We start from the raw sequence: 20,603 nt of genomic DNA on the forward strand, positions 1-20,603 counted from the left end.
AGTTGGTGCTCAGCTGACAAGATTTTTTTGATGGGAAATTAAACAGCATCATTTAGAATCTTAAAAGACATTTACCAAACTGTTTTGCAATGTGGCTCTGCTCCCGAGGAAATGCTATCAGTCTTGCCACATCCCTACGCAGCCCTGCTTCCAGGCCTACTCTTCTGTTCACATTACCTTCCCAATCTGTCAGACACTTCACCTCACTGTTTCCAAATCCAGTCACACCTGAAGAATCACTAAAGAATGGAGTTCAGTGCACGTATATGCATGTCCTATTGATCTTTTGTTCCTAAAATCTGCTTCCTCATTTTTTTCCTTGCCATTCCTTTCCTAGCGTACTCCAGGCTTTAGAAAATAGTGATTTAAAATCTATTTAAAATGTCCTTTCTCCTAAAATAAGACAGTGACTACAGAATAAAAAGCATTGTCAGTGCCATCATTAGATACACAGCATTAGCAGCACCTTCCTGCTAGATAAAGGAAAACCATCCTCTCTGCAGGACTGCAGAGCAATACAAGATGCTCCTTTCCTTAACAGCTGCATACAGCATCTCCTCCCAAGTGAGGGGAAAAAAAATAATGAATTCCAACAATGAACAACCTGAAAGAATGGTGAGAAGTGCTCAAAAAACAAAATTCACCTTTGATGATGGCACTGCTGTGGAACCCGAAGGTGATGCATCTCTTGACGTTTTCAATGTCTGAACTGAAGTCCTCTCTTTACCTATAATTAAAGAATGAATTAAGAAGTGCAAAATTACATTAAATACAGATGCTGCAAATTTATTGGCTTTCATAATTTATTGGCAGAAAAACTTCAGTGAAATTTGCTCAACTCAGACAGGAAATCTATAGCCTCCACTATCTGATAAATTCTGATAACACTTTCTTCTCTTTACAAAGAGAGAAGAGAGAGTTGTTATACTTGGCAGATTTAGGAAACCTCATTACTCAATATTTAACTGAGGAGCACATCAATATGATTTGGCAAGATGATGTCGTTTTACTTTTTAATGTTCCTGTAATAAGCTTAATCCTAGCAGGTGAGATGAAGAATTGCTATCTTTTTATTCTATTAGCCACCAATCAATCACTCCAGGAAACCAGGCAGTGCAGGAACTGGTTTAGCAGCCACAGTACATTGGAAGGCTCTGCGGTGGGAAACCCTGTATTGAACAAACCACAGGCTAAATTCTCTTTGTATTATCAGAGGTTTTCTTGTAAGTGTTCAAACCAGCAAAACGTCACTTCAGATTTACTACGCTAATCACAATCTGTGCACAGCCTTGCCACAGGTCGGTTACAGGCAGCCCACAGCACTACAACTGGTTGCAGTGCAGACTACTGGTTTTCAGCCTGTGGTCTACGGATTGCATCTAAAGGATCTGCAAGAGGTGAACAGGTACAACAAGTCTGTTGTCAGCAGGTGTAAACTTACTAAACTATTCACATTCACTGGAAGTTGCACGACTGTTCACAAATGGAAAGTAATACAGACTTATCTTGGCTTCAATTAAATTTGTATCAGTTCAATTAAGAAAGGGATGAGTTAAAACAAGTCTATCAAGCATTTATGAAAATTTGGATATAAATTATTTGAGCAGACTTATTTAGGAGAACCAATATGGCTTTAAATTAATGAATTCAAGCAATAAAAAGCAATAAAACATGGCATCTCACTCCTAACAGCTGAGCTGTTTTCTTTTTTTTTTTTTTACTCAGTGCTGTAAAATAAGATGCATAGCGTTGTAGATTTTGAAATACTGCTACCTACAAAAAAATATAAGGAAAAGTCTATGCAAAATGCATACTTTTCACAGTAGGAAATCACAGAATTAGAACCACAGAATGGTTTGGGTTGGAAGGGACCTTAAAGACCACCTAGTCCCAACCCCCTGCCATGGGCAGGGACACCTCCCACCAGCCCAGGTTGCCCAAAGCCCCATCCAGCCTGGCCAACCTGTCTGGATATATTTTCCATATTTTTCTCATATTTCCTATGGTGAAAAGCATGCATTTTGCATAGACTTTGTGTTCAAGAAAGACTTAAAAAGCTGGTCTTCTACTCTTTCCTCACATTTCCATGCCATCTGTGTAAAGCAGACTGGTAGCACAAAGCAAAGATCAAAGAACTGCTCATCTCTGCACATTACTAGAGGCAAGTGAGTTACTACTACCATGATGCTACTAATCCATGAAAAAAATCTTCACAGCTAGTGATAGGTCTTTCAAAACATTACTGATAATAGGTGGGGAAATTACTTGGATAAAAGTAAGTGTTCCAAATTACAATTTAGTCCCTGATTTGAAAATCATGCTAAATGGAAAACATTTAAAAACATAGAAAGCAGATGTATTTAAGAATTTCTAGTGGCCATGAAATCAAAGATTAGATTAACTATAAATTACCTTTAACCATGAAATATCTTTAACAACAAAAAGAACTCCAAAAGGAAAGCTGTGCAAAAATTAAAAGCTGCTATAAATACAATGCATCTAACAGAAACAAAAAAAAAAAGATGGAAATAATCATGTCTTTAATCTGTCACACTCCCCAAAGCACAGAATGCCACCCTGACATCAACAGGTAACACACAAGTTTTGCTCCTGTGATACCTGCTTTTCAGCCTCATGATGAGCCACATCCTTTTTTAAAAAAAAAAAAAATGCAGAAACTATTTCAATTCTGCCTTTGACATACCTCCTTCATCACACGGGATTCTTTAGAGATTACCTAACTTGAATAGATTATGTGTTTGTGCTTGAACAGACAGAATTAGTTGAAAGAGGTAGCAGTAAATTAGGCAAAATTAAGAAGAGAAAGAAACTGCTATATATTTTCAAGGCCCTTTATTGTGAACATACAACTATTCTGAACCATTGAACATGATACTTGCTAAGTAGTGCTATTTGCGTTCCTGATTCTCCTTGGCACAGCACTCTACAGACCCCTTACTGGTCTGGCCTGACCAAGCCATGCCACCCTCCTTCCTACATGTTCACCCAACATAACTGGATTGAAAGGGCTATTCCCACTAGCCCCTTCTGTCCCTCTACTCCAAAAGCTTCTGTATTTCCCTAGTTTTTGTTTTGTTTTGTGTTTTTTTTGGTTGAAATCTTGTATTTTTGATGATTTCTGAATGTCTTAAGAGCATGAAATATTCCTCCTGCAGTGGAAGTCATCAGGTCAAACTGATTCAGACAGCATGACTTTAAGCAGTATTACAATATTTAAAGTATTAAAAGTTCCACATGGAACAGCATACAGTTCACTTATTGAAGAATCCATTTTTCTAAAATGAACAGACTAAAATGGACTGCTGACATATATGACATCAGTCCCATTTTATTTTCCTTCTAACCATGTAATAGATGAGCTTACCTAGGACAAATCATTTTCGAACAGTATGCTGGAAGTTTTATTTAAAACATTTATATCTTGCAAGTAGATCGTTTTAATTCAGTCATCTGCAGGAACAGATGAACCAGAGTACTATATTCTGGGGAACAAGCTATTATAGAGAAATAGTCAGTGTACAAGCCATCTGGTCTCTTCATATCGATTAAAAAATGGAGAAAGGTGTTTAACCATGGAATTGAAAAGAAAACCCCAAAGCCACAGACTTAAATATAACTATCTCTCTGGACTGGCATCTTTTCTGAAGATGTCTGCTTCCACCTCACCACTTCCACTGCTGTTTGAGTAATTCTGCCAACGCACTACAAAGGTGATAGAAGTCAGCTCAGAATTGTAGGAAACACCACAAACATTTATGTGTTTTTTCCAAACATTTTTTTTTTCATGTAACTCCTGGTAATTCTCATCTGTACATCGACAACACTCCTGCAAATATAGTTGACTATCATATTCTCTTCCTCTCCTACATTGACAGGAATTTACATTCACTGAGTATTATTACTAAATGTTAAAATAATTGCAATGATCAGCTAGAAAGCTAATTTGTATTCTACCACTAAGTGAAATAATTCCTTAGTATTTAAACAATGTGAATTGAATTCTACAAGAAACTTTTTGGCAAGAGGAGCTACATAATTGTCTAGTATGCCACATATCAACTAAAAAAACCCTAATTAATTAAAAAACTACTGTCAAAATGAACAGTAGGTTTGTGTAGCTCACTAGAATAACATTTGCAGAAAGGAAACTCAAATCCAATTAATTTACATAAATTGAAGAAACAGCAGTAGCTAAGGTTGTAGCATACTTTAAAAACGCAATTTTGCTTCTTTTTGCAAATTAAATATTTCAGGTTTTCACTTTTAAAACAGATGATTCATTAGATTTTTTAATTTTTTTTTTAAAGATTAACAGCTGAGCTTTTACAAACCAGAACATATTCCTTTTGTTCTTGACTCTACATTTCTTTGAAGAAAGCAAGATTTGAGAGAACCTGGCAATGAAATTAAATTGCTACAAAAATAAATTAAAAAATAATCCACCAGCATCAAAGCCCTAACAACACAGTTCTAAAAACATTTTCAGAAAATATAACAAGTACCAGCATGCACCTTAATTTCTCCAAATTTTTAATCCCCCTTTTCCCCTGGTTGCAAAAAGCCTTCATCTGCTACAGCTGACAGCTGAGTTTCTTCTAAGGGAATCTAGAGAAGTACTTAAGAAGTAACAGAAACAGTTGATGATAAAATGAAAATAACAAACTAAACTGGGAAAAACTGCACAGCTGAGAGTTCTGCAGTCAGTCTGGAGGTGCTGTTGAAATAACACCTACAATCCCACGCATGAAATACATAGAAGAACAGACAGTACAATGAAGCAGCTGAAGAGCAGACAAGTAATTGGTACACGATGTCTCGTTTTCTCATTGTAAAAGAGCATACGTAAAGAGAAAGGTCGTATAATGAGTTGAAGTTTCACCTCACGAACCAGTTCTCATCATTAATCCAGCATTACCTTGCTGAGAAGAAATATTTCTTTTATGTAAAGATGACATACTTCTGCTATGCTGGGACTGGTGAAAAGGATAGGCTTTGCTTCTTTCAGGAGAGTAGCTCCTGCTGCTGACACTAGAGCCAGATCTGCTGTGAGGAGAATCCCTTCGGCTCACTGGCGATTCCCTGAAGAAAGGAGAGTCCCTCTTATGAGGGGATCGCTCTCTCATATAATGAGAAGGATAGAAGCTTTTTCTTCTGAAGCTGTCTCTGACATCCCTTTGAAGACAACAGAAAAATAAAAGTTACTTAGTTATCCTTCCATTGTTTGTACAACAGTGCTAGATAATACAACAGCAACCTTTTATGTCTGATAAATACAAACAGATTAGCTGTCATCTGAAGACGCAGTCTGAAACAGTGCTATATAATGAAGAAAAATCAAGTAGAAAAATAGAAAAAAAAACGAATGCATCTTTTCCGTCAAATTTCATTCAACTACATCATAGCTAGAAGCTAACTGCACTTCTGTTTCTTGATAACGCAGCTAAAATATAAGAGAACGAGGCATTCAAGAAATTGAGATTCTCATATTTTGTTTTCTTCAGATTCTCTCCACAATCTTACCTTGAAACAACGTCTGACTATCACAGTAGGGGAAATGCATACCTAAATACTGCTCACATCATCTGGCTGTTTTTCCATTCTATTTTTCTCTTACCTTTACTTTTATGGGACTATCTCCCTCATCTGAGTCCACACACCTTGCTACAGGAAATATCACTGAGGGATTTCAGTTTATTTCCAGCAAGTATGAGGAAAACTGCAGAATTTCTCACCTCATGCTTATGTACCCACCCAAGGTCAAGCCCTGAATGAAAACATGTATTTATTTATAGCTATTAAAAAGTCTGCCTTTTGCAATACGCCGTATTTACTTCAAACACTTCTATAAAATGCCACAGACACACTCAATATTACATGCAATCCATCTGATTTGAAAGTATAATACAGTGAACAACGGAAGTTCCTGCTAAATTCATGTATTTTAACTCCAAACCATAACCAAAGCATACCGGTTACCTGCAAATTATGTTGATAAAGATATGTAAAGATAAAAAAAGAAACAAAACTACCAAATTCAACTTTGCCTACAGAATCTCCAACTTTAACATGCAAGCAAACATCTACTGAATCTAGATCTGTGGCATTTCCCTCAGTCAGAAGACAACTTGTGAAGAGAAACAAGGTTTTCTCAGCTCTTCTGACAATCAAAGCATTGCTAAGTAAAAAATAAAGACTTCAAGACATTTAGTGTAAGCCAGAATGTACCTTTTTCACTGCTTTTCTCTATTTCTCATCATAGGCCAACATTAAAAATAAGGGAATGCCTCACAAAGACTAGCAAAGATCTGGTGGCCTCGTTTAGCACAATGTAGCTATAGCTAATTTTATGTTGATGGAGAAAAGGAGAAAAGCCCTCTAGTGTACAACTCCTGTAGCATATTACAGACGCATACTTGTGGTGGCTAACAAAGGCCTTCAGTGTGCCAGCGGTGGTTTGGACTACTGACACTACACAGGTAGCACCGCAGTGACACAAGCCCTCCAGGCCACTCACACTAACGTGTTTTATTCAGTACTGATCTACTTTTGGCATGGAGAGCACGTCTACACAAATGGTTCATCAGAGCACAAAAATCCCACGAGCAACACGGAGGTTATTTTACCACAGAAAAATCGTGGGGGGAGACAGAGAGGGAAAAGATGTGTTAACATAGCCAGTAAGACTGCAGACAATCCTTCAGCTTATTTTTCAGATTCTAGGTGGAATATAGTATCAGGAAAATAAAATGCATCTATATTTTGAAAATTTTCATATTAATATGAAGCATGAAGATACAAATAGCTGTCAGCCACTCTGGTTTTCAGTCAAACACTAGTGAAACAAAGCCAGCTTTTACAGTTAAATAATTATTTCTCTGTTAACAGGCTATAGGCCTTTCTTCGCTATCTTATCTTAGCATACTTTACAGGCCTACGTACCAAAATTGCACATGACAACATTACAAAGATTTGTATCTAAATAATTTTAATTTCCTTTCTGAACATTTCTTCTTCTGTTTCTTGTGACACTTCCATCTTCCCAAGCAGGCCACCGAAAGAAACAATTAAGAATTGTTAAATAGTGCTTCAATATAACAGTCCCTATACAGTAGCCATTGCACAGATATTTGCACTAACAAATGAATCACCGAAGCATAATCCTCCTGCTTTCTTCAAAGGCCTTAACAGCAACACGCATAGCTTTGAACACTACTCTTCAGGAAACGTGTGGAATAACCAGAGACTTTCCAGAAGGAAATAACTGAAATGATCAGGGGCTGAAATAACACGCTTAATGAATAAACACTCAAAGCCTTTTGTCTTAAATGTAGGAAAAAGAAATCTTAAGTTCTCAGATGAGTTCTCAGTCCTGTGAGGTGTAGGTGAAAATAGGAAAGTCACGCAACACCTGCATTAAATGTACGAAGGGTTTAAGTAGAAATAAACATAAACTGGAGGAAGAACGAAAACGAGAAGACAGCTCAGACTTCAGTAATGGTAAAAAGACTAGCTCAGCACTTAACTAGTTTGTCTCAGCAAGTCTCCATAAATATTTGATCAAGATGCTCTTTAATGAATAATAAAAAAATACTTATCAGGAACAGGTTAGGTACAGCACACTTTCTATGCAGTTCCCTCCTAATGCTCCCTCTTGGATTTGAAAAAAAAAATTGTGCTTCATTGACTGTAACATCAGTGAGAACGATGCTAAACACAGACTTCAACAAATCAGCTCTGCTTTTAGAGACACAGCACAGGACAAAGAGGCATTAGTCTTAACCAGAAGTAACTCAGAGTTAGGAACACAACATCACAAAACATTACAGTGGCCAGCAGGCAACAGAAAGCAACTACAAATGTTTTTCTAAATGTGTAATTGCACAACACGAGAAAAGATCTACTAGGCAAATTCTGAGATTTTACATGTTATTTGTTGCATTACTCTCTGTAACATACAGAGAGTCTTTGACCTTATTTATTTATTCTTAAAGCTCCAGCTTTCTGGCAGACTGCTACACTGCTTTTATGCCCAAAGCACGTTTTTATGAGCAAGTTATTAAGCCCTAGTATATAGAGAAGTTTATTATGGAAATTTTTACAGAGCCCTAGCTATCTAACACATATAACAGTAATATGCACATAAGAATTTACAAAATATCATTGGAGCACTTCTAAAGAGGAAAACATTTTAAAACCTCATTCTGCAGCAATATTATGCACAAAAAAGCAGAAATTTTATTTATCTGTATTTTCATTTCATCACCCTATGCTAATTCTTCACTGGACCCAATCTCATACCCGAACGCTCAAGCTATTTACTATATTAAGGCTGTTTTGGACAGCACAGCAACAGCGCAGCATTTCTGATGTTTTCCATTAATGCAACAAACCACGCTGAACAGAACAAAATGAGCATTGTTTGACTTTTTTTTTCCTTAAATACTTAAACTAACATACACCTGCAATTTGGTAATGAAGGCCCCAATTCAGCAAAGCAGTTAAGCACATGCTTCAGATTCCAACACATACTCAAAAGGTTTATTGAGCAGGGACAATATTTAATAGAGATTCAAAATTTTTGCTCAGCTCTAACTTTAAAATAGAATGACTCCCTTTAACAAAAAATAAAAATTAATCCCCTTTAAATAGGATCCCTCTTATCTCCGTACTTGGTGTTTACATCTCTCACCTAGTCCTGGAAAGCACAAGTTAGTTCCCCCAGCTGTACTGCAGTAAGAACTATCAGCTTTGTTAACCTCCACGAAACTTGACCACAAAATTCTCGCTAAAGCTGGTAATCTTGGATGAGCTCCTGAACTTTTGTAAGTAAACAGCTATATACATACACATATATATGTATATATTTACACTATCCACCAAGGGCAGCTGAGGGAAGAACATACGTCTGAGAGTTATTTCAGTTACCCATCAGATCCAGTTCCCTGGAGGGGAAAAAAACAAAACAAAACAAAAAGAAATGAAGAAAAGGCAAAGGTATGGTTTTCTCTCTAACAGGAGACCAAGGAAACACAGCACAGGGGATCTTTTCAGTTGCCAAAGGGTAGGAGAGATGATTGTAAACTACCTCTACCGCACCGAGCTCTTCTGGGCTCATCGTCCCCAACCATTTTAAGCCCAGCAAACCATTCAGCACTGGGGAAACTGAGGGCTACAGGAAGCCCTCACTGTGGTACAGATTAAGCTAGAAGCAAAGAATAACACAAACTGCTGTGCCAGTATTGTAATGTGAGAGAACAGAAAAGGCAAAATTCAATCACCTACTAGATATGAAGTGCCTGGAGCGGAGGCGTAATTGAGTATGTGAAAGCACATCACACGTGCAAATAAGGGAAAAAGCTGCACAATCACAAAAGAAAATATATGAGGAGAGATTAATAATCAATAAGAAAAAGGATGACAACATATATGGATCTGTAAGATAATCTGATTTCTTCTCTCATTGAATTCATAATGCCTGGCAACTGTGTACAAGAACTCATGCTTACTGTTCTCTTTCAAATTACAGAATTTGGACTTCTAGATCCCAGTAAAGACATCTATCTTATTAACTCATGCATTAATCAATCCACAATGTGATCCAGCCACTGAGGACACACCTCACACTTTTGACACTGCACTGAAAAGACTTGCAACTCAACAACGTATCACAGTGCAGCAGAAACCATGGGTGCTTTCAGTAACTCACAGGTGAATGTGGTCTACCACCTAGACAAAACACCAACTGGTACACGTTTAAATGAGCCATTCCATCTGAGGAAGATTATTGTTATTGACAAAAGGGTTAAATATTCCATTTATAGGCTTAGGCTCGATTATTAACCTTGCTTTAAAACAACTCACAATTTTATAAACTGAGGAAAGGATACACACCTCTTAAGACACTGGACTTACGTGCAAAAAGATGGAGCACTTCTCCATAAAGACAGGCTGAGGGAGCTGGGGTTGTTCAGCCTGGGGAAGAGAAGGCTCTGGGAGACCTTACAGAGGCTTTCCAGTACCTAAAGAGGGCCTACAGGAAAGCTGGGGAGGGACTCTTGGTCAGGGAGTGTGGTGATAGAACAAGGAGTAATGGCTTTAAACTAAAACAGGGCAGGTTTAGATTAGATATTTAGAAAACATTTTTTACTGTGTGGGCAGGGAGGCCCTGGCACAGGCTGCCCCATCCCTGGAGGTGCTCAAGGCCAGGCTGGATGGGGCTTTGGGCACCCTGGCCTGGTGGGAGGTGTCCCTGCCATGACGGGGGGGTGTGGGACTGGGTGGGCTTTGAGGTCCCTTCCAACCCAACCTACTCTGGGATTCTGTAAGCTACAACAGACAAAACTTGAACTCTGCTTAACTATACACCTTTTCTGTCTCAAAATATACTGTGGGGGAAAGAGAGAGAGGGAAAAGAAAAAAATATCAACAAAGAACCTTCTTGCCTTCTTTGCCAGGATAATGCAGGGCTTAACAGAACTACCAACATGATTCAGCTGACATGGAAAGCATTTATCAAAGTATACTACAGCCTCTCAATTTCTCAAAATTTCCTGCATGTTAAGCACCCAAAAAGCAAACATGAAGGGTCAAGAACACTTCTAGCATTTTCAAAGAAAATCTAGATGGTTGAAGATTCTGGCTACCACCCTCTCTCCCAGAACCCATTCCCTTTCTTTCCAAAGTTTGCAGTATACATTTATGGAACAAAGCAGCAATTTACTTTAGCTCTGCTTCATAGACTTGCTATAATCCTTTGTTTTTGTCCAAAGATCTTTATGCTGATTTACCATAACTTAAAATAATAAATTACAGCATGGTAGATACAAATAATCGCATCTGGCTCCATCAACCTTCATTTGAACATCTGAAACGATGACAGATTTCTTACAACTGGTTTTGAACATTATAGCTGAGCAAATAACTACAGTCCTTGAAAATAGCATTTGCTTTAAATGAAATTAACGTAATTTGGTCTAGTCAGTATAATCTCATTAACCTCACATGAAGGTAGAAGGCAATAGGTATTGGAGGACAGTGATAAATCTTGTGAAGTGGATAGCTAGACATACAGCATGTATATCAAAAAAATTAAAAATAAATACAGTACCATAGAAGTCATTGTATGCAAACACCAAAACTCCACACTAATGGCACTTGTCCAACTTATTCGATGTGAAATCTATTGAACTCATCTTCCTCCTCCACATCCCCAGATATCATGGCAGATGAGGGGAAAAAGAGAAAAAATAAAAATAAGACAACTCGAATATTACAGTACCATTAGGGAGAAGTGTCTACGTCCATTAATCAAATAGCCAGGCTATGCAGTTCAGCTGAAGCTGGAAATCAGATTACTCCTCTCTTTATCCTCCAAGAAGCGCATCCTCTTTTCTACTGTCATCAAGGACGTAATTTATTAAACTTGCTGGAAGATAAACTCAAACAATAGAAGTATATTCAGACTTAGACTTTTTCTATTATCTGACAAACTATTGCCAAGCACAATGATTATGACAAAGGAATAAGTAAGAGTTAGAGTCCGTATAAACGCAGATTTAATTTCCACAGAATTAACAGCAAACAGATTTATACAACTGTATGAAGAATGAAGACAAAACTATAATGTAAATTAGACAAATTAAGATCAAATCAGACAAAATAACTTCATTCAAATGCATGCAATCTTGGCTTCTCTTCTTTTCAAAAATGACAGCTTAATAAGTCCTATAATTTCTCTACAATAGAAAATAAATCATAGAGCTAAAGTTCCAGAGCGCATATTTGCTTAAAGTGATGCACAAACCTTCAATTTCTAATAACAGCTACAGCAATTTCTTCAGCACAAAATATAGCTGATAAAACATTTATTAACAGACACTACTGTAGGGCCAGATTTCATACTCTCGACTTTATGAGCAGCATATCATCCCCGAACAGTCATGCAGTTCAGATAACAATCTGAATGAATAAACTTCTCAGTATAATAGCAACTGAATCAATTCCTAATCAGACTTAATTCAAAATTGACACCACTCAAATCTTGTATCTCAGTATAGAAGCCTTAAATTGGAAGAGAGACAGGAAGCAAGATAAGTTATCTCACATACTCTACCCAGATACCCTAACAGACCAGAGAAACTGGTTAGCATTATCACTTCCAGAGGAAGTTCTAATGGGACAGACCTTTCTAAATCAGCACTCAGACATCTCACTGTCATTTTACCACAGGCACCAAGACCAGAACATGAGAAAGAATTTTAAAGAGTTTCTCTGTGGTACCAGAGAATGCAGGGCTGATGGTGTGGGAGACGGAAAAAATTCCCAAGTAGTACAGAAAACAAGCACAAAGGTATCGAGAACAAGTATCCGAGGATAGTAACGTCCTACAAAATACAAGTAAGCAGCTCTGTGGAAGTTTTAATGTAAGTTTATTGTTTGTTTAAAGATCTTCTAAATCTGTGTGAGAAATTACATGAGACTTTGGAGAAAAGTAAATGCTGTTTACAGTCACGCAACTTTATATTGCCAAGTTCCCAAGCAAAACACAGTGTGGGTGGGTGGTGGGGTTTTTTTGGTTGGCTGGTTTGGGGAGTGGTTTTTTTATCCTCTTTTTTTTCTTAAGAGAACAAACATTGGAGTGTTATATTCTTCTAAAAAGAACAGCACATAAGAGAATTGTTAACACACTTCACAGTCGGTGTTTGCCATGTTACAAGCAGTGCAATGCAGGCAAATGTTTGTCTAACAATATACACGCTAAGCACCACAAATAAAGGAAATATTTTTGCACTATATTTTTATGGGCAGAAGTCAATTGTGTTCAGCATGTTATTATTCTTCTTCCCAAATGCTATCTTTAAAATTCTTAAACAAAAGAACCCAGAAACCATGAAATACCTGCTAAAGGAGCTCTTAGGACTTCTCATCAGCGTGCTGCAGAATGCCATTAGTTCACTGATACTTAAGAGAAAGCACCAAATAGCGTAGTGCACCAGTACACACTGATTTGACCAACCCTTGCAGTCAATTTTCTAGCACTGTCGATAAAAAGCTGCAGAAGGAAAGAACAAGTTGGGGAACAGGTTTGTAAGTAGCAATTCCTTATGTCAGCAACTGATACACAATGCCCTTGTTAATATTTAGTGGTTTTTCCTCTTTCCAAATTCTTTAATGAGATCTATAAATCAGAAAAAACCACTCAATTTTGCCTACATCAGAAGAACAGTCCCCAGATTTCTGTTTTTAGTCTTAATTTAAAGTAAGATTTGAAGCAGATAGGTTAATTTGGTTTGATGTGCTTATGCCCCTACAGTTTTGCAATAGCAGTATGGACTTCTGCATAGCAAATTTAAATAAAAGTTTGCAAACTCTCTTTACTTTCAGGTTTCCAAAGATAAAAGCCATTATTATATGGCTATGAAGAAAAAGTATATTGTTCATTATTATTTTCTGATCTCATTGCTTCCTGTCAAGTATGTAGCAAGTTTGTTCAAAATTAGAAAGTCCCAACTTAAGGCAGACATTTCTTCTTGTAGATTTATTCAGCTGTCTAGCTTTTTTTGCCCCCAATTTGAATTTTTCTTTCACCTTGGTTGCAGTTTACAATCACTATAATATTCATGTCCACCTCTCTTTCTCTCTGGTTGTTTTTTTTTTTGTTTGTTTTGTTATTTTTTTAAAGCCATTTCCTACATACTACAAACAGCACTTACTTAAATATATTCAACAGAGACAAACCACACTACTTGGCTAATCTCCGTATTAGAAACCCTTTTGGAACTACTGTACGGCTTCAGTCGCTTCGGTGGTTTAGTAACAGTTAACTTCAGAGTGCATACAAGTCATACTGATTCAAATTGATGCTGCTACAAACCTGATCTTCCTTGGATATGAATCCACATTCTCAGTGGCTGCCTAGCCTGGCACTGATGTTTTTTCTCAGGCAATCAAAGTGGCAGCAAATTGGTTTTGGTGGGTCAGGATGCAGTGCCAGCTCGCTGAAGGGTGAAACACGTGAAACAGAAGCAGAAAGAGGGAAGAGCTGGAACAGCACGAACCTATATAGGCTTAAACTACTGTGGAAAAAGATTTTTCCTGTAGGAAGGCTCAGTCTCCGTACTGCATTCATGACATCTATTTATGATAAATAAGAGGTTCCTTGGCAGAACTTCAGAGTAGCTAAAGTTAGAAGCACTAAGACTAGGTGTTTATACATAAATTTATTTTCCTAAAAATAATATGTACACATATTTAAGCAACACTGAAAACACAGTATTCTGACTGAATAATTAACATAGATTCAGAGATTTTTTTAAACAGAAAACTGTTTAACAGAGACATGTTACTAAGGGATGAAAGTAACAGCAGCTGAAGAAAGTTTTTGAAGAAAATAATTCATTATCATCTCAACTTCAATCGCCTCTGTTAACATAATTCTGTTAACATAATCTTTTGCCTTACTTAGATAATCCTTGTACAAAACTCTTCCAAAAACGCACGTACTACAACAAAAATTGTAGAACCCATACTGAGTTTCTAGCTCATCAAATTTGATCTGAATTGATCTGAAGGATGAGTTAACGCACTCAAATATCCTTCTTTCCTATTCTACTTCCAACCTGCATAAACCTGCTCTCAAACAATTTCAGGGAAATAGCCAGGCATGCTACAATAGTTAAAGAAGGACTTCAGTTAACACAGTGCAACCGTTTCAATCAAATTTCAGAAGAGAAAGACACTCAGCCAGCTGGCTGACACAGCACTGTTGAGTGTCACAGATTAATATTCACTTGCACTTAGACAAAAGCATTCATTACCAACTCAAAACTAATATTACAAAGTTTCGTATACAAGGGAAAGAACCTTATATGGTTATGCAAATATGTATCAGGAATAGACATCAAGACTAACATTAACTTGTTAGCATACAAAAATATCAACACATTTTAGAAATAATACCAGTGGCATGAGATCATGGAGTTGCTTTATTAACGAGCTTCTCCTCGTTCATAGATTGTAACAGATTGTGAGCAGCAGGTGGAAATGTTCTACCAAGAACTTTCTCTCTGCAGCGAAATCCTTAACAAAAGGATGCCCCTACTGTCAGCAGCACCAAATTTGTTTTTGCTTACCCTCCTCTACTGAAATTTACAACACATCTCATTGCTTACTTTGAGGGGGGGGGGGGGGGGGGAAAGGCAGCTTGTGTTCATCTAAAGAAACAGCATCTAGGCAATTCTCCTTTCTGCTATTCCCACCCTCTCTCACTGGGAATTAAATTCCCCTGAACGTTTAGTCTGTACCAAATACACCAAATAAGTCCTTGGAACCTATCAGACGAAGCATTTATCTTAAGAGAAATTAGGTACAACTCCTCCGTGACAATACTTCCCCCATCCTGAGAAAGACACAACTGCATTCATAAAGCCAATTTGTCGGCTGGTTGTCGAAATGACTGAGCTAGATGCCCAACTTAGCAGTAGCTGTCTGGACTCGAAGGGAGACTCCCACCTCCTCCCCTCCCCACTGTTTCTCAGTTCCTGGCTGGTTTTCAACACATTTGTCAGGAATAATCAAGTCCTATCCATGGGAGTTTGCCTCATTATTTCCCAACAGGGCTTTAACTTGCTAGCATCACACCATCTCCCACCTGATTATAATGATAGTTTTAAAACCAGAGCAGACAGGCTTGGTTTTAAGAAGTCTTCTGAGTGAGGTGCTACCCAGGATCTTGCAGCATACAGGTACATCATAAGCAGAGGGTCTCCTGACAGTTCATTAGCAGTACGTAAACATCACTGACTGAAAAAAAATAAAAATCCTTTTTTCAGCAAGGTGACTTGGTTTGAGGTAGCAAATCACTGCTCTTTCAAAATGCAACTGAATTTGAACACGGTATTGATTTTCTCCTTGTCATAGCATAGTTACTAATAGCTACGGTAAACATCTACAGACACTGTTAAAAATGTTAGTGATGATACCGATTTCATACCCTGATGTAGGACCTTACAAAAGCCGCAGTGGGTAATAGTTGTCCACACAAGAAGCCCTAGTTCCTTAAAATACAGCATTTCCTTAGATCAAAAGCAAGCTGTGTAAACACAATAGCAGCTGAGAACCACCAGAACGAGAACCTGTAACTTCTTTGTTACCAATTTTGGAGTGTTTAATGGCTGTCAATTAAATAATTACAAGACAATTTACTACCTAGGTGTTCTTTATTCAGCAATAATTCAGAGTGGGTTTTTAAACACGTCAAAACTTTCTTTGACAAGATTATGACTACCTGTCTTTAGTCCATAGAGTATTTTGTCAGGCCTTAAGAGTCACAACATAGAGACCATATTTAAAAGTAACTGAAACATTTCAAGGGACTGTCATTAAAGTATAAGAAATACCATAGGTGCAGAATCCATCTGAAATCACTTATTTGTAATAATGATTTTTGAAAAAAAAAAAAAAAAAAAAGCTCACATGGTTTTGTCTTATGGCTCTCAGGTGGAATTAAATCAAAGATTTAGAGTTGTCCTAAATTTCATATAAAGGGTAAGACCTACCACAAAAGGTTTTATACTTACAAGCCTGGCAAAAAAAAAAAAAAAAATAATCATCTGGTGGGAAACTCTGCTAATTTAACAATTCCCATACACGACAAACCTTGAAGTGTTTTGATCAGAAAAAATGAAGCTCCCATGACTTCACTCCAAACCGAAGTACAGATGCCAGACCTCTCTACTACCAATACCAGTCAAAGGAGTCTCCCACCAGCCAGCAGGAAAATCACAGCTCAAACTCCTACAGGAGCTTACATGGTCGTGGTTCAATAGCAGGAGTTGACCTCAGAAGCTCATCAGGAGAAATGATTGAAAGAAAAAGAAACTAAATGATCATTACAGCGCATATAATACGTAAGTTCGACACCCTACCACCACCTCAACCTGAGCTGGAAATTGCACAGGCAATTAAATCAGAGTTCTTCAGGTTCCCTGAAGAGGAACAAGATTATCAACAGGTAATTTTTAAAAGAGAATGTCTCCCACAACTGGATTGAGAAATTCTTTAATGAAATAGAAGAAAACAGGTCTTTAACAAAAATTGCAATCAACAATTATTCAAATAAAAATATTTAAAAATTGAAAGCAACCAATCAACAACTTCTAATAGCTGATAGCAAAGGCAACATTCACCTTACAGAATAACCTCACAATTAGCTGAAACACACAAAAACATCCAGTTAAAATACAAGGATTTTTTTACCTCTTCCCCACATTTTTACATTGTAGGGTGGGGGCAGAAAATTTCTACAACTGAAACCTTGTCCAACAGACATGTTTGTTTGAATTGAAACCTTCCTCCTTTCAGCTGTGCTGGACCACAGTAGTGCACAGTTCTAAACAGTGCTTAATTAAATGCAGTGTTTTAGAACTGCCCTGCTCTGGCTAAGTGATCGTGTTAAGAAACAAGTTCTTAAAATCCATCCAAAATAAAAACCTGTGGTCCAAAGAGACCTAAAGGATTCATAACACATTCAGAGGCATATAATTTTGGCCAAGTAATCAAAAAAATAATAATCAAACGTAAGCCTCAATTTGCAGAGAAATCAGTTCTCCCCATCACAAAAGAGCTAAAAAGATGGTGAAGCAGAACACATCTCAGTGTTGAAAGCAGAAAACATCCCAAACATCTTAACTACTGAGCTGTTAAGACTGCTGTGTAAGATATGTAGTGTAATGCAATGTCATTAAATATGAGCTGTAAACTGGAACCTCCTTTTAACTTATCTATTACCTATTATCTTGTTCCAAAAACATCAATTCCTCCCTCTCAAAAAATCCTACGCTAAGGTAAAATTCTTCAGCTAGCAGCCTAACACAATGGGTCTTCTGAGGTAGATTTTGACAAACAAGTCCCTGCCTGGAGTTGCAGACAGGTATAACCAACCTCCCACAATGACCTATTGTGAGGAAACTGGAACTTGGTATATGAATAAGCGCAAGTTACTCTGGTAGGCTGTGTGAATGCCTGAGAGCTTGAATGTTCTGGCAGAAATTTTTACTTTTTTTTTTTTTTTTTTTTAAAAGGCATGTGCTAATGAATATGATCAGAACTCGACTTATCAATCTCCGTCAAAAGCAAGACCATTTTCTTTGGGTGGCTGCCATATTTATTTCCCTCCACACGTGTTTTTTAATAAAGAATGAGGTCCTTGTACGGCGTCCCTTAAGACTTGTCAAATATTGCAGCAGAACAACGGACTTATGTACATTTTTAGCACCATCTCATAAATCCCTTTGGTTAAGTTCTCTCCTATGTGCAGGACAAAGATCGGTTTACTTTACAAGAAAGTCTAAATCCAAAGACTGAGGACCTCCCACAATACAATATGCTGCTCTAAATGAGTACAAAGTATTTAAATAGTTTCACTGTTCCACTTCATTCAGTAAAGAATACTTACAGGGGAAAAAGCAGCAAGCTACCTCCTGTAATAGGAAGCCGATAATGTAAAGGTAAGTGCCAAGGCCTACATCTGGATAAAAACCTCTCACAGAATCCTCAGTATTAAATCCTGCTTTATTAAGAGAATGGCAGTGACCCTTAGTTGCTATCTGGAGATTCTCTCATCATGGGTTTTGGTTTAAAATGACCACTCTTGCCCAAGAACATGGCTTTTTCTTAATGTAGAAGCTTTAGGTCACTCCTCTGGAACATCCCATCATCATATACTGCACCTGCAGGGAGAGGGTCACCAAACGGAACAGCAGCTCCAGCAGAGAGCAGAACGTGACTGCTGTACTGCACTCCCACTTCACCACCAATTTCCTCCATGAACTTCAGTAAACACAATCTCACCGGGAAGGTTTGTGTCTACAAAAGTTGGGCTATGTAATGCTGTGCTACTCTGCAGAGATAAATGGAAGCTTAATGTTAAGAAAAAAAAAAAAAGAGGAAAGGTAAAGTTACACTGATTTAAAAGATTTCTAAAGCACAATACAGAACTGACTGATGAATCCCAATTGTTCAGAGATCACTAATTGTCTAAAATTAATTTTCAACCCTTTGCCACACAGTTTTATTTCATTTCTAGCATAAAGATTACTTTTTTGTTGCTGTTTAGTACTTCTACAAATTACAAAGTATTCCTTGTACGATCCATCAGATCTGTTTTATGTACACAAATGCATTAGCATTAAGTACTGGACTAGGATTACTTCTTGATTTCACACAGTAGATGGAAAACATGAAAGAAAAGATGGAGTTCAAGTTGCAAGCTGCCTTCATTAACACAGGAAAACATGTTCATAACAACAACCAAAGAGGAGATGCTCCATTTTCTGTGTGAGCCGCTTCTGTACTATATGGAACACCATTACTACTGATGCAGAATGCTCTGTCTACAAATACAGCAATCCTTACTTTCAGAAAATATGAAACTCAGATAATTTTAAGTCTTAAATTTAATGTTTGTATAGCTCGGACTTACAAGTGCGTTATTTTGCAATTTCTCTTTGAAGATGAGTCTTACCCATCTTAAGTTGCCAACTTTGGCATATTTGAAGTCTGTGAACTCAGTGTGGCTGAAGAAAAAAAGAATTAAGTAATATTCTGAACACTCTAAAGGATTAAAATTTGGTGTGATTAAAGTAAACAGCAGCTAGCAATCTAAAGCGTTTCAGACAGAACAGCTCATCTCATTTTATAATAATGTACACGCATCTGAAATCCATTGTTACGAGGGCTGTAGAGAAGAAGTGGAACCCTGGAGTTCTTTACCGCATACTTCTGCAAAGATCTGACATGCATGCAAATAACTCCTTTGAGTGCTCTGAATAAATGAGTTTGATATATCACGAAAGACAAGTAATAACCCAGCCCCAGAAGAGTGATCAGCATCAGGAAAAGATAACTGTATGAACAAGTCACGTGTTATTTCATCTCTACTCCTCTCCTTGTTTCACAATTCTCATAGCATCAGCGATCCAGACATTAAAACTGCCATCACATATAGAGAATCCTCTGCTCGGCACACTACGACACTCTGCTTTGATGTACAATTCTTCAAACATGCCAGCTAGGCTTGCACCAAGAGGCACACAACTTCCAACCAAATTGTGACTGTCAGGTTACCAAATTTTTATCAGTTCCTGCAGTTCAGAAATCCATTAAGAATCCCTTGCTGGTGAGCCCAGGAGAAAGAGAGCTAGAAACTCATTCTGAAGCCTCCGCCCAGCAGATCCTTCACATTATTTTTACATATAAAAAAGGTATTACCATGAAGAAGTCACATCAGCATGAGCACGATTCATGGAGCATGGTAGAAAACAGGGCTAACAGCTCTACAGGACTGAACGGTCCAGAAAAGGGCAAAAGCACCAGGAACGCTCTGCTCAGTGGCAGACTAGGGGCAAACAGCAGCTGCTTAGAAACCAGAGCATAACTGGATAAGAAGGAAGAAGGTAAGAAGAAAAATACAGCTAAGCCAAGCTGAAGACCCTTAGCAATCCTCTTGTCACTTGTGGAGAATTGCTGCTGCTGAGCTGACACATCACAGTCCAAGCCATAGCTGCATGACTGTAAAGCAAGCG

General features: G+C 37.7%; 1 protein-coding gene across 5 annotated transcripts in view; it reads right to left on the reverse strand.

Annotated features, from left to right (window-relative positions):
* Positions 1-20,603, reverse strand: part of PPHLN1 (periphilin 1) — a 69,839-nt gene that overhangs the window by 33,217 nt on the left and 16,019 nt on the right. For 4 of the 5 annotated variants that reach the window (XM_068669395.1, XM_068669396.1, XM_068669397.1 and 1 more), the window contains exons 6-7: positions 4,937-5,193; positions 645-727 (exon numbers count right to left, since the gene is read on the reverse strand). In XM_068669395.1, the coding sequence (XP_068525496.1) occupies positions 645-727; positions 4,937-5,193 (340 nt within the window). The remainder of the gene's footprint in view (positions 1-644; positions 728-4,936; positions 5,194-20,603) is intronic. The other variant, XM_068669398.1, reaches the window with a different exon arrangement.

The sequence above is a fragment of the Anas acuta genome, chromosome 1 (genome assembly GCF_963932015.1).
Source record: "Anas acuta chromosome 1, bAnaAcu1.1, whole genome shotgun sequence".
Classification (NCBI taxonomy): domain Eukaryota; kingdom Metazoa; phylum Chordata; class Aves; order Anseriformes; family Anatidae; genus Anas; species Anas acuta.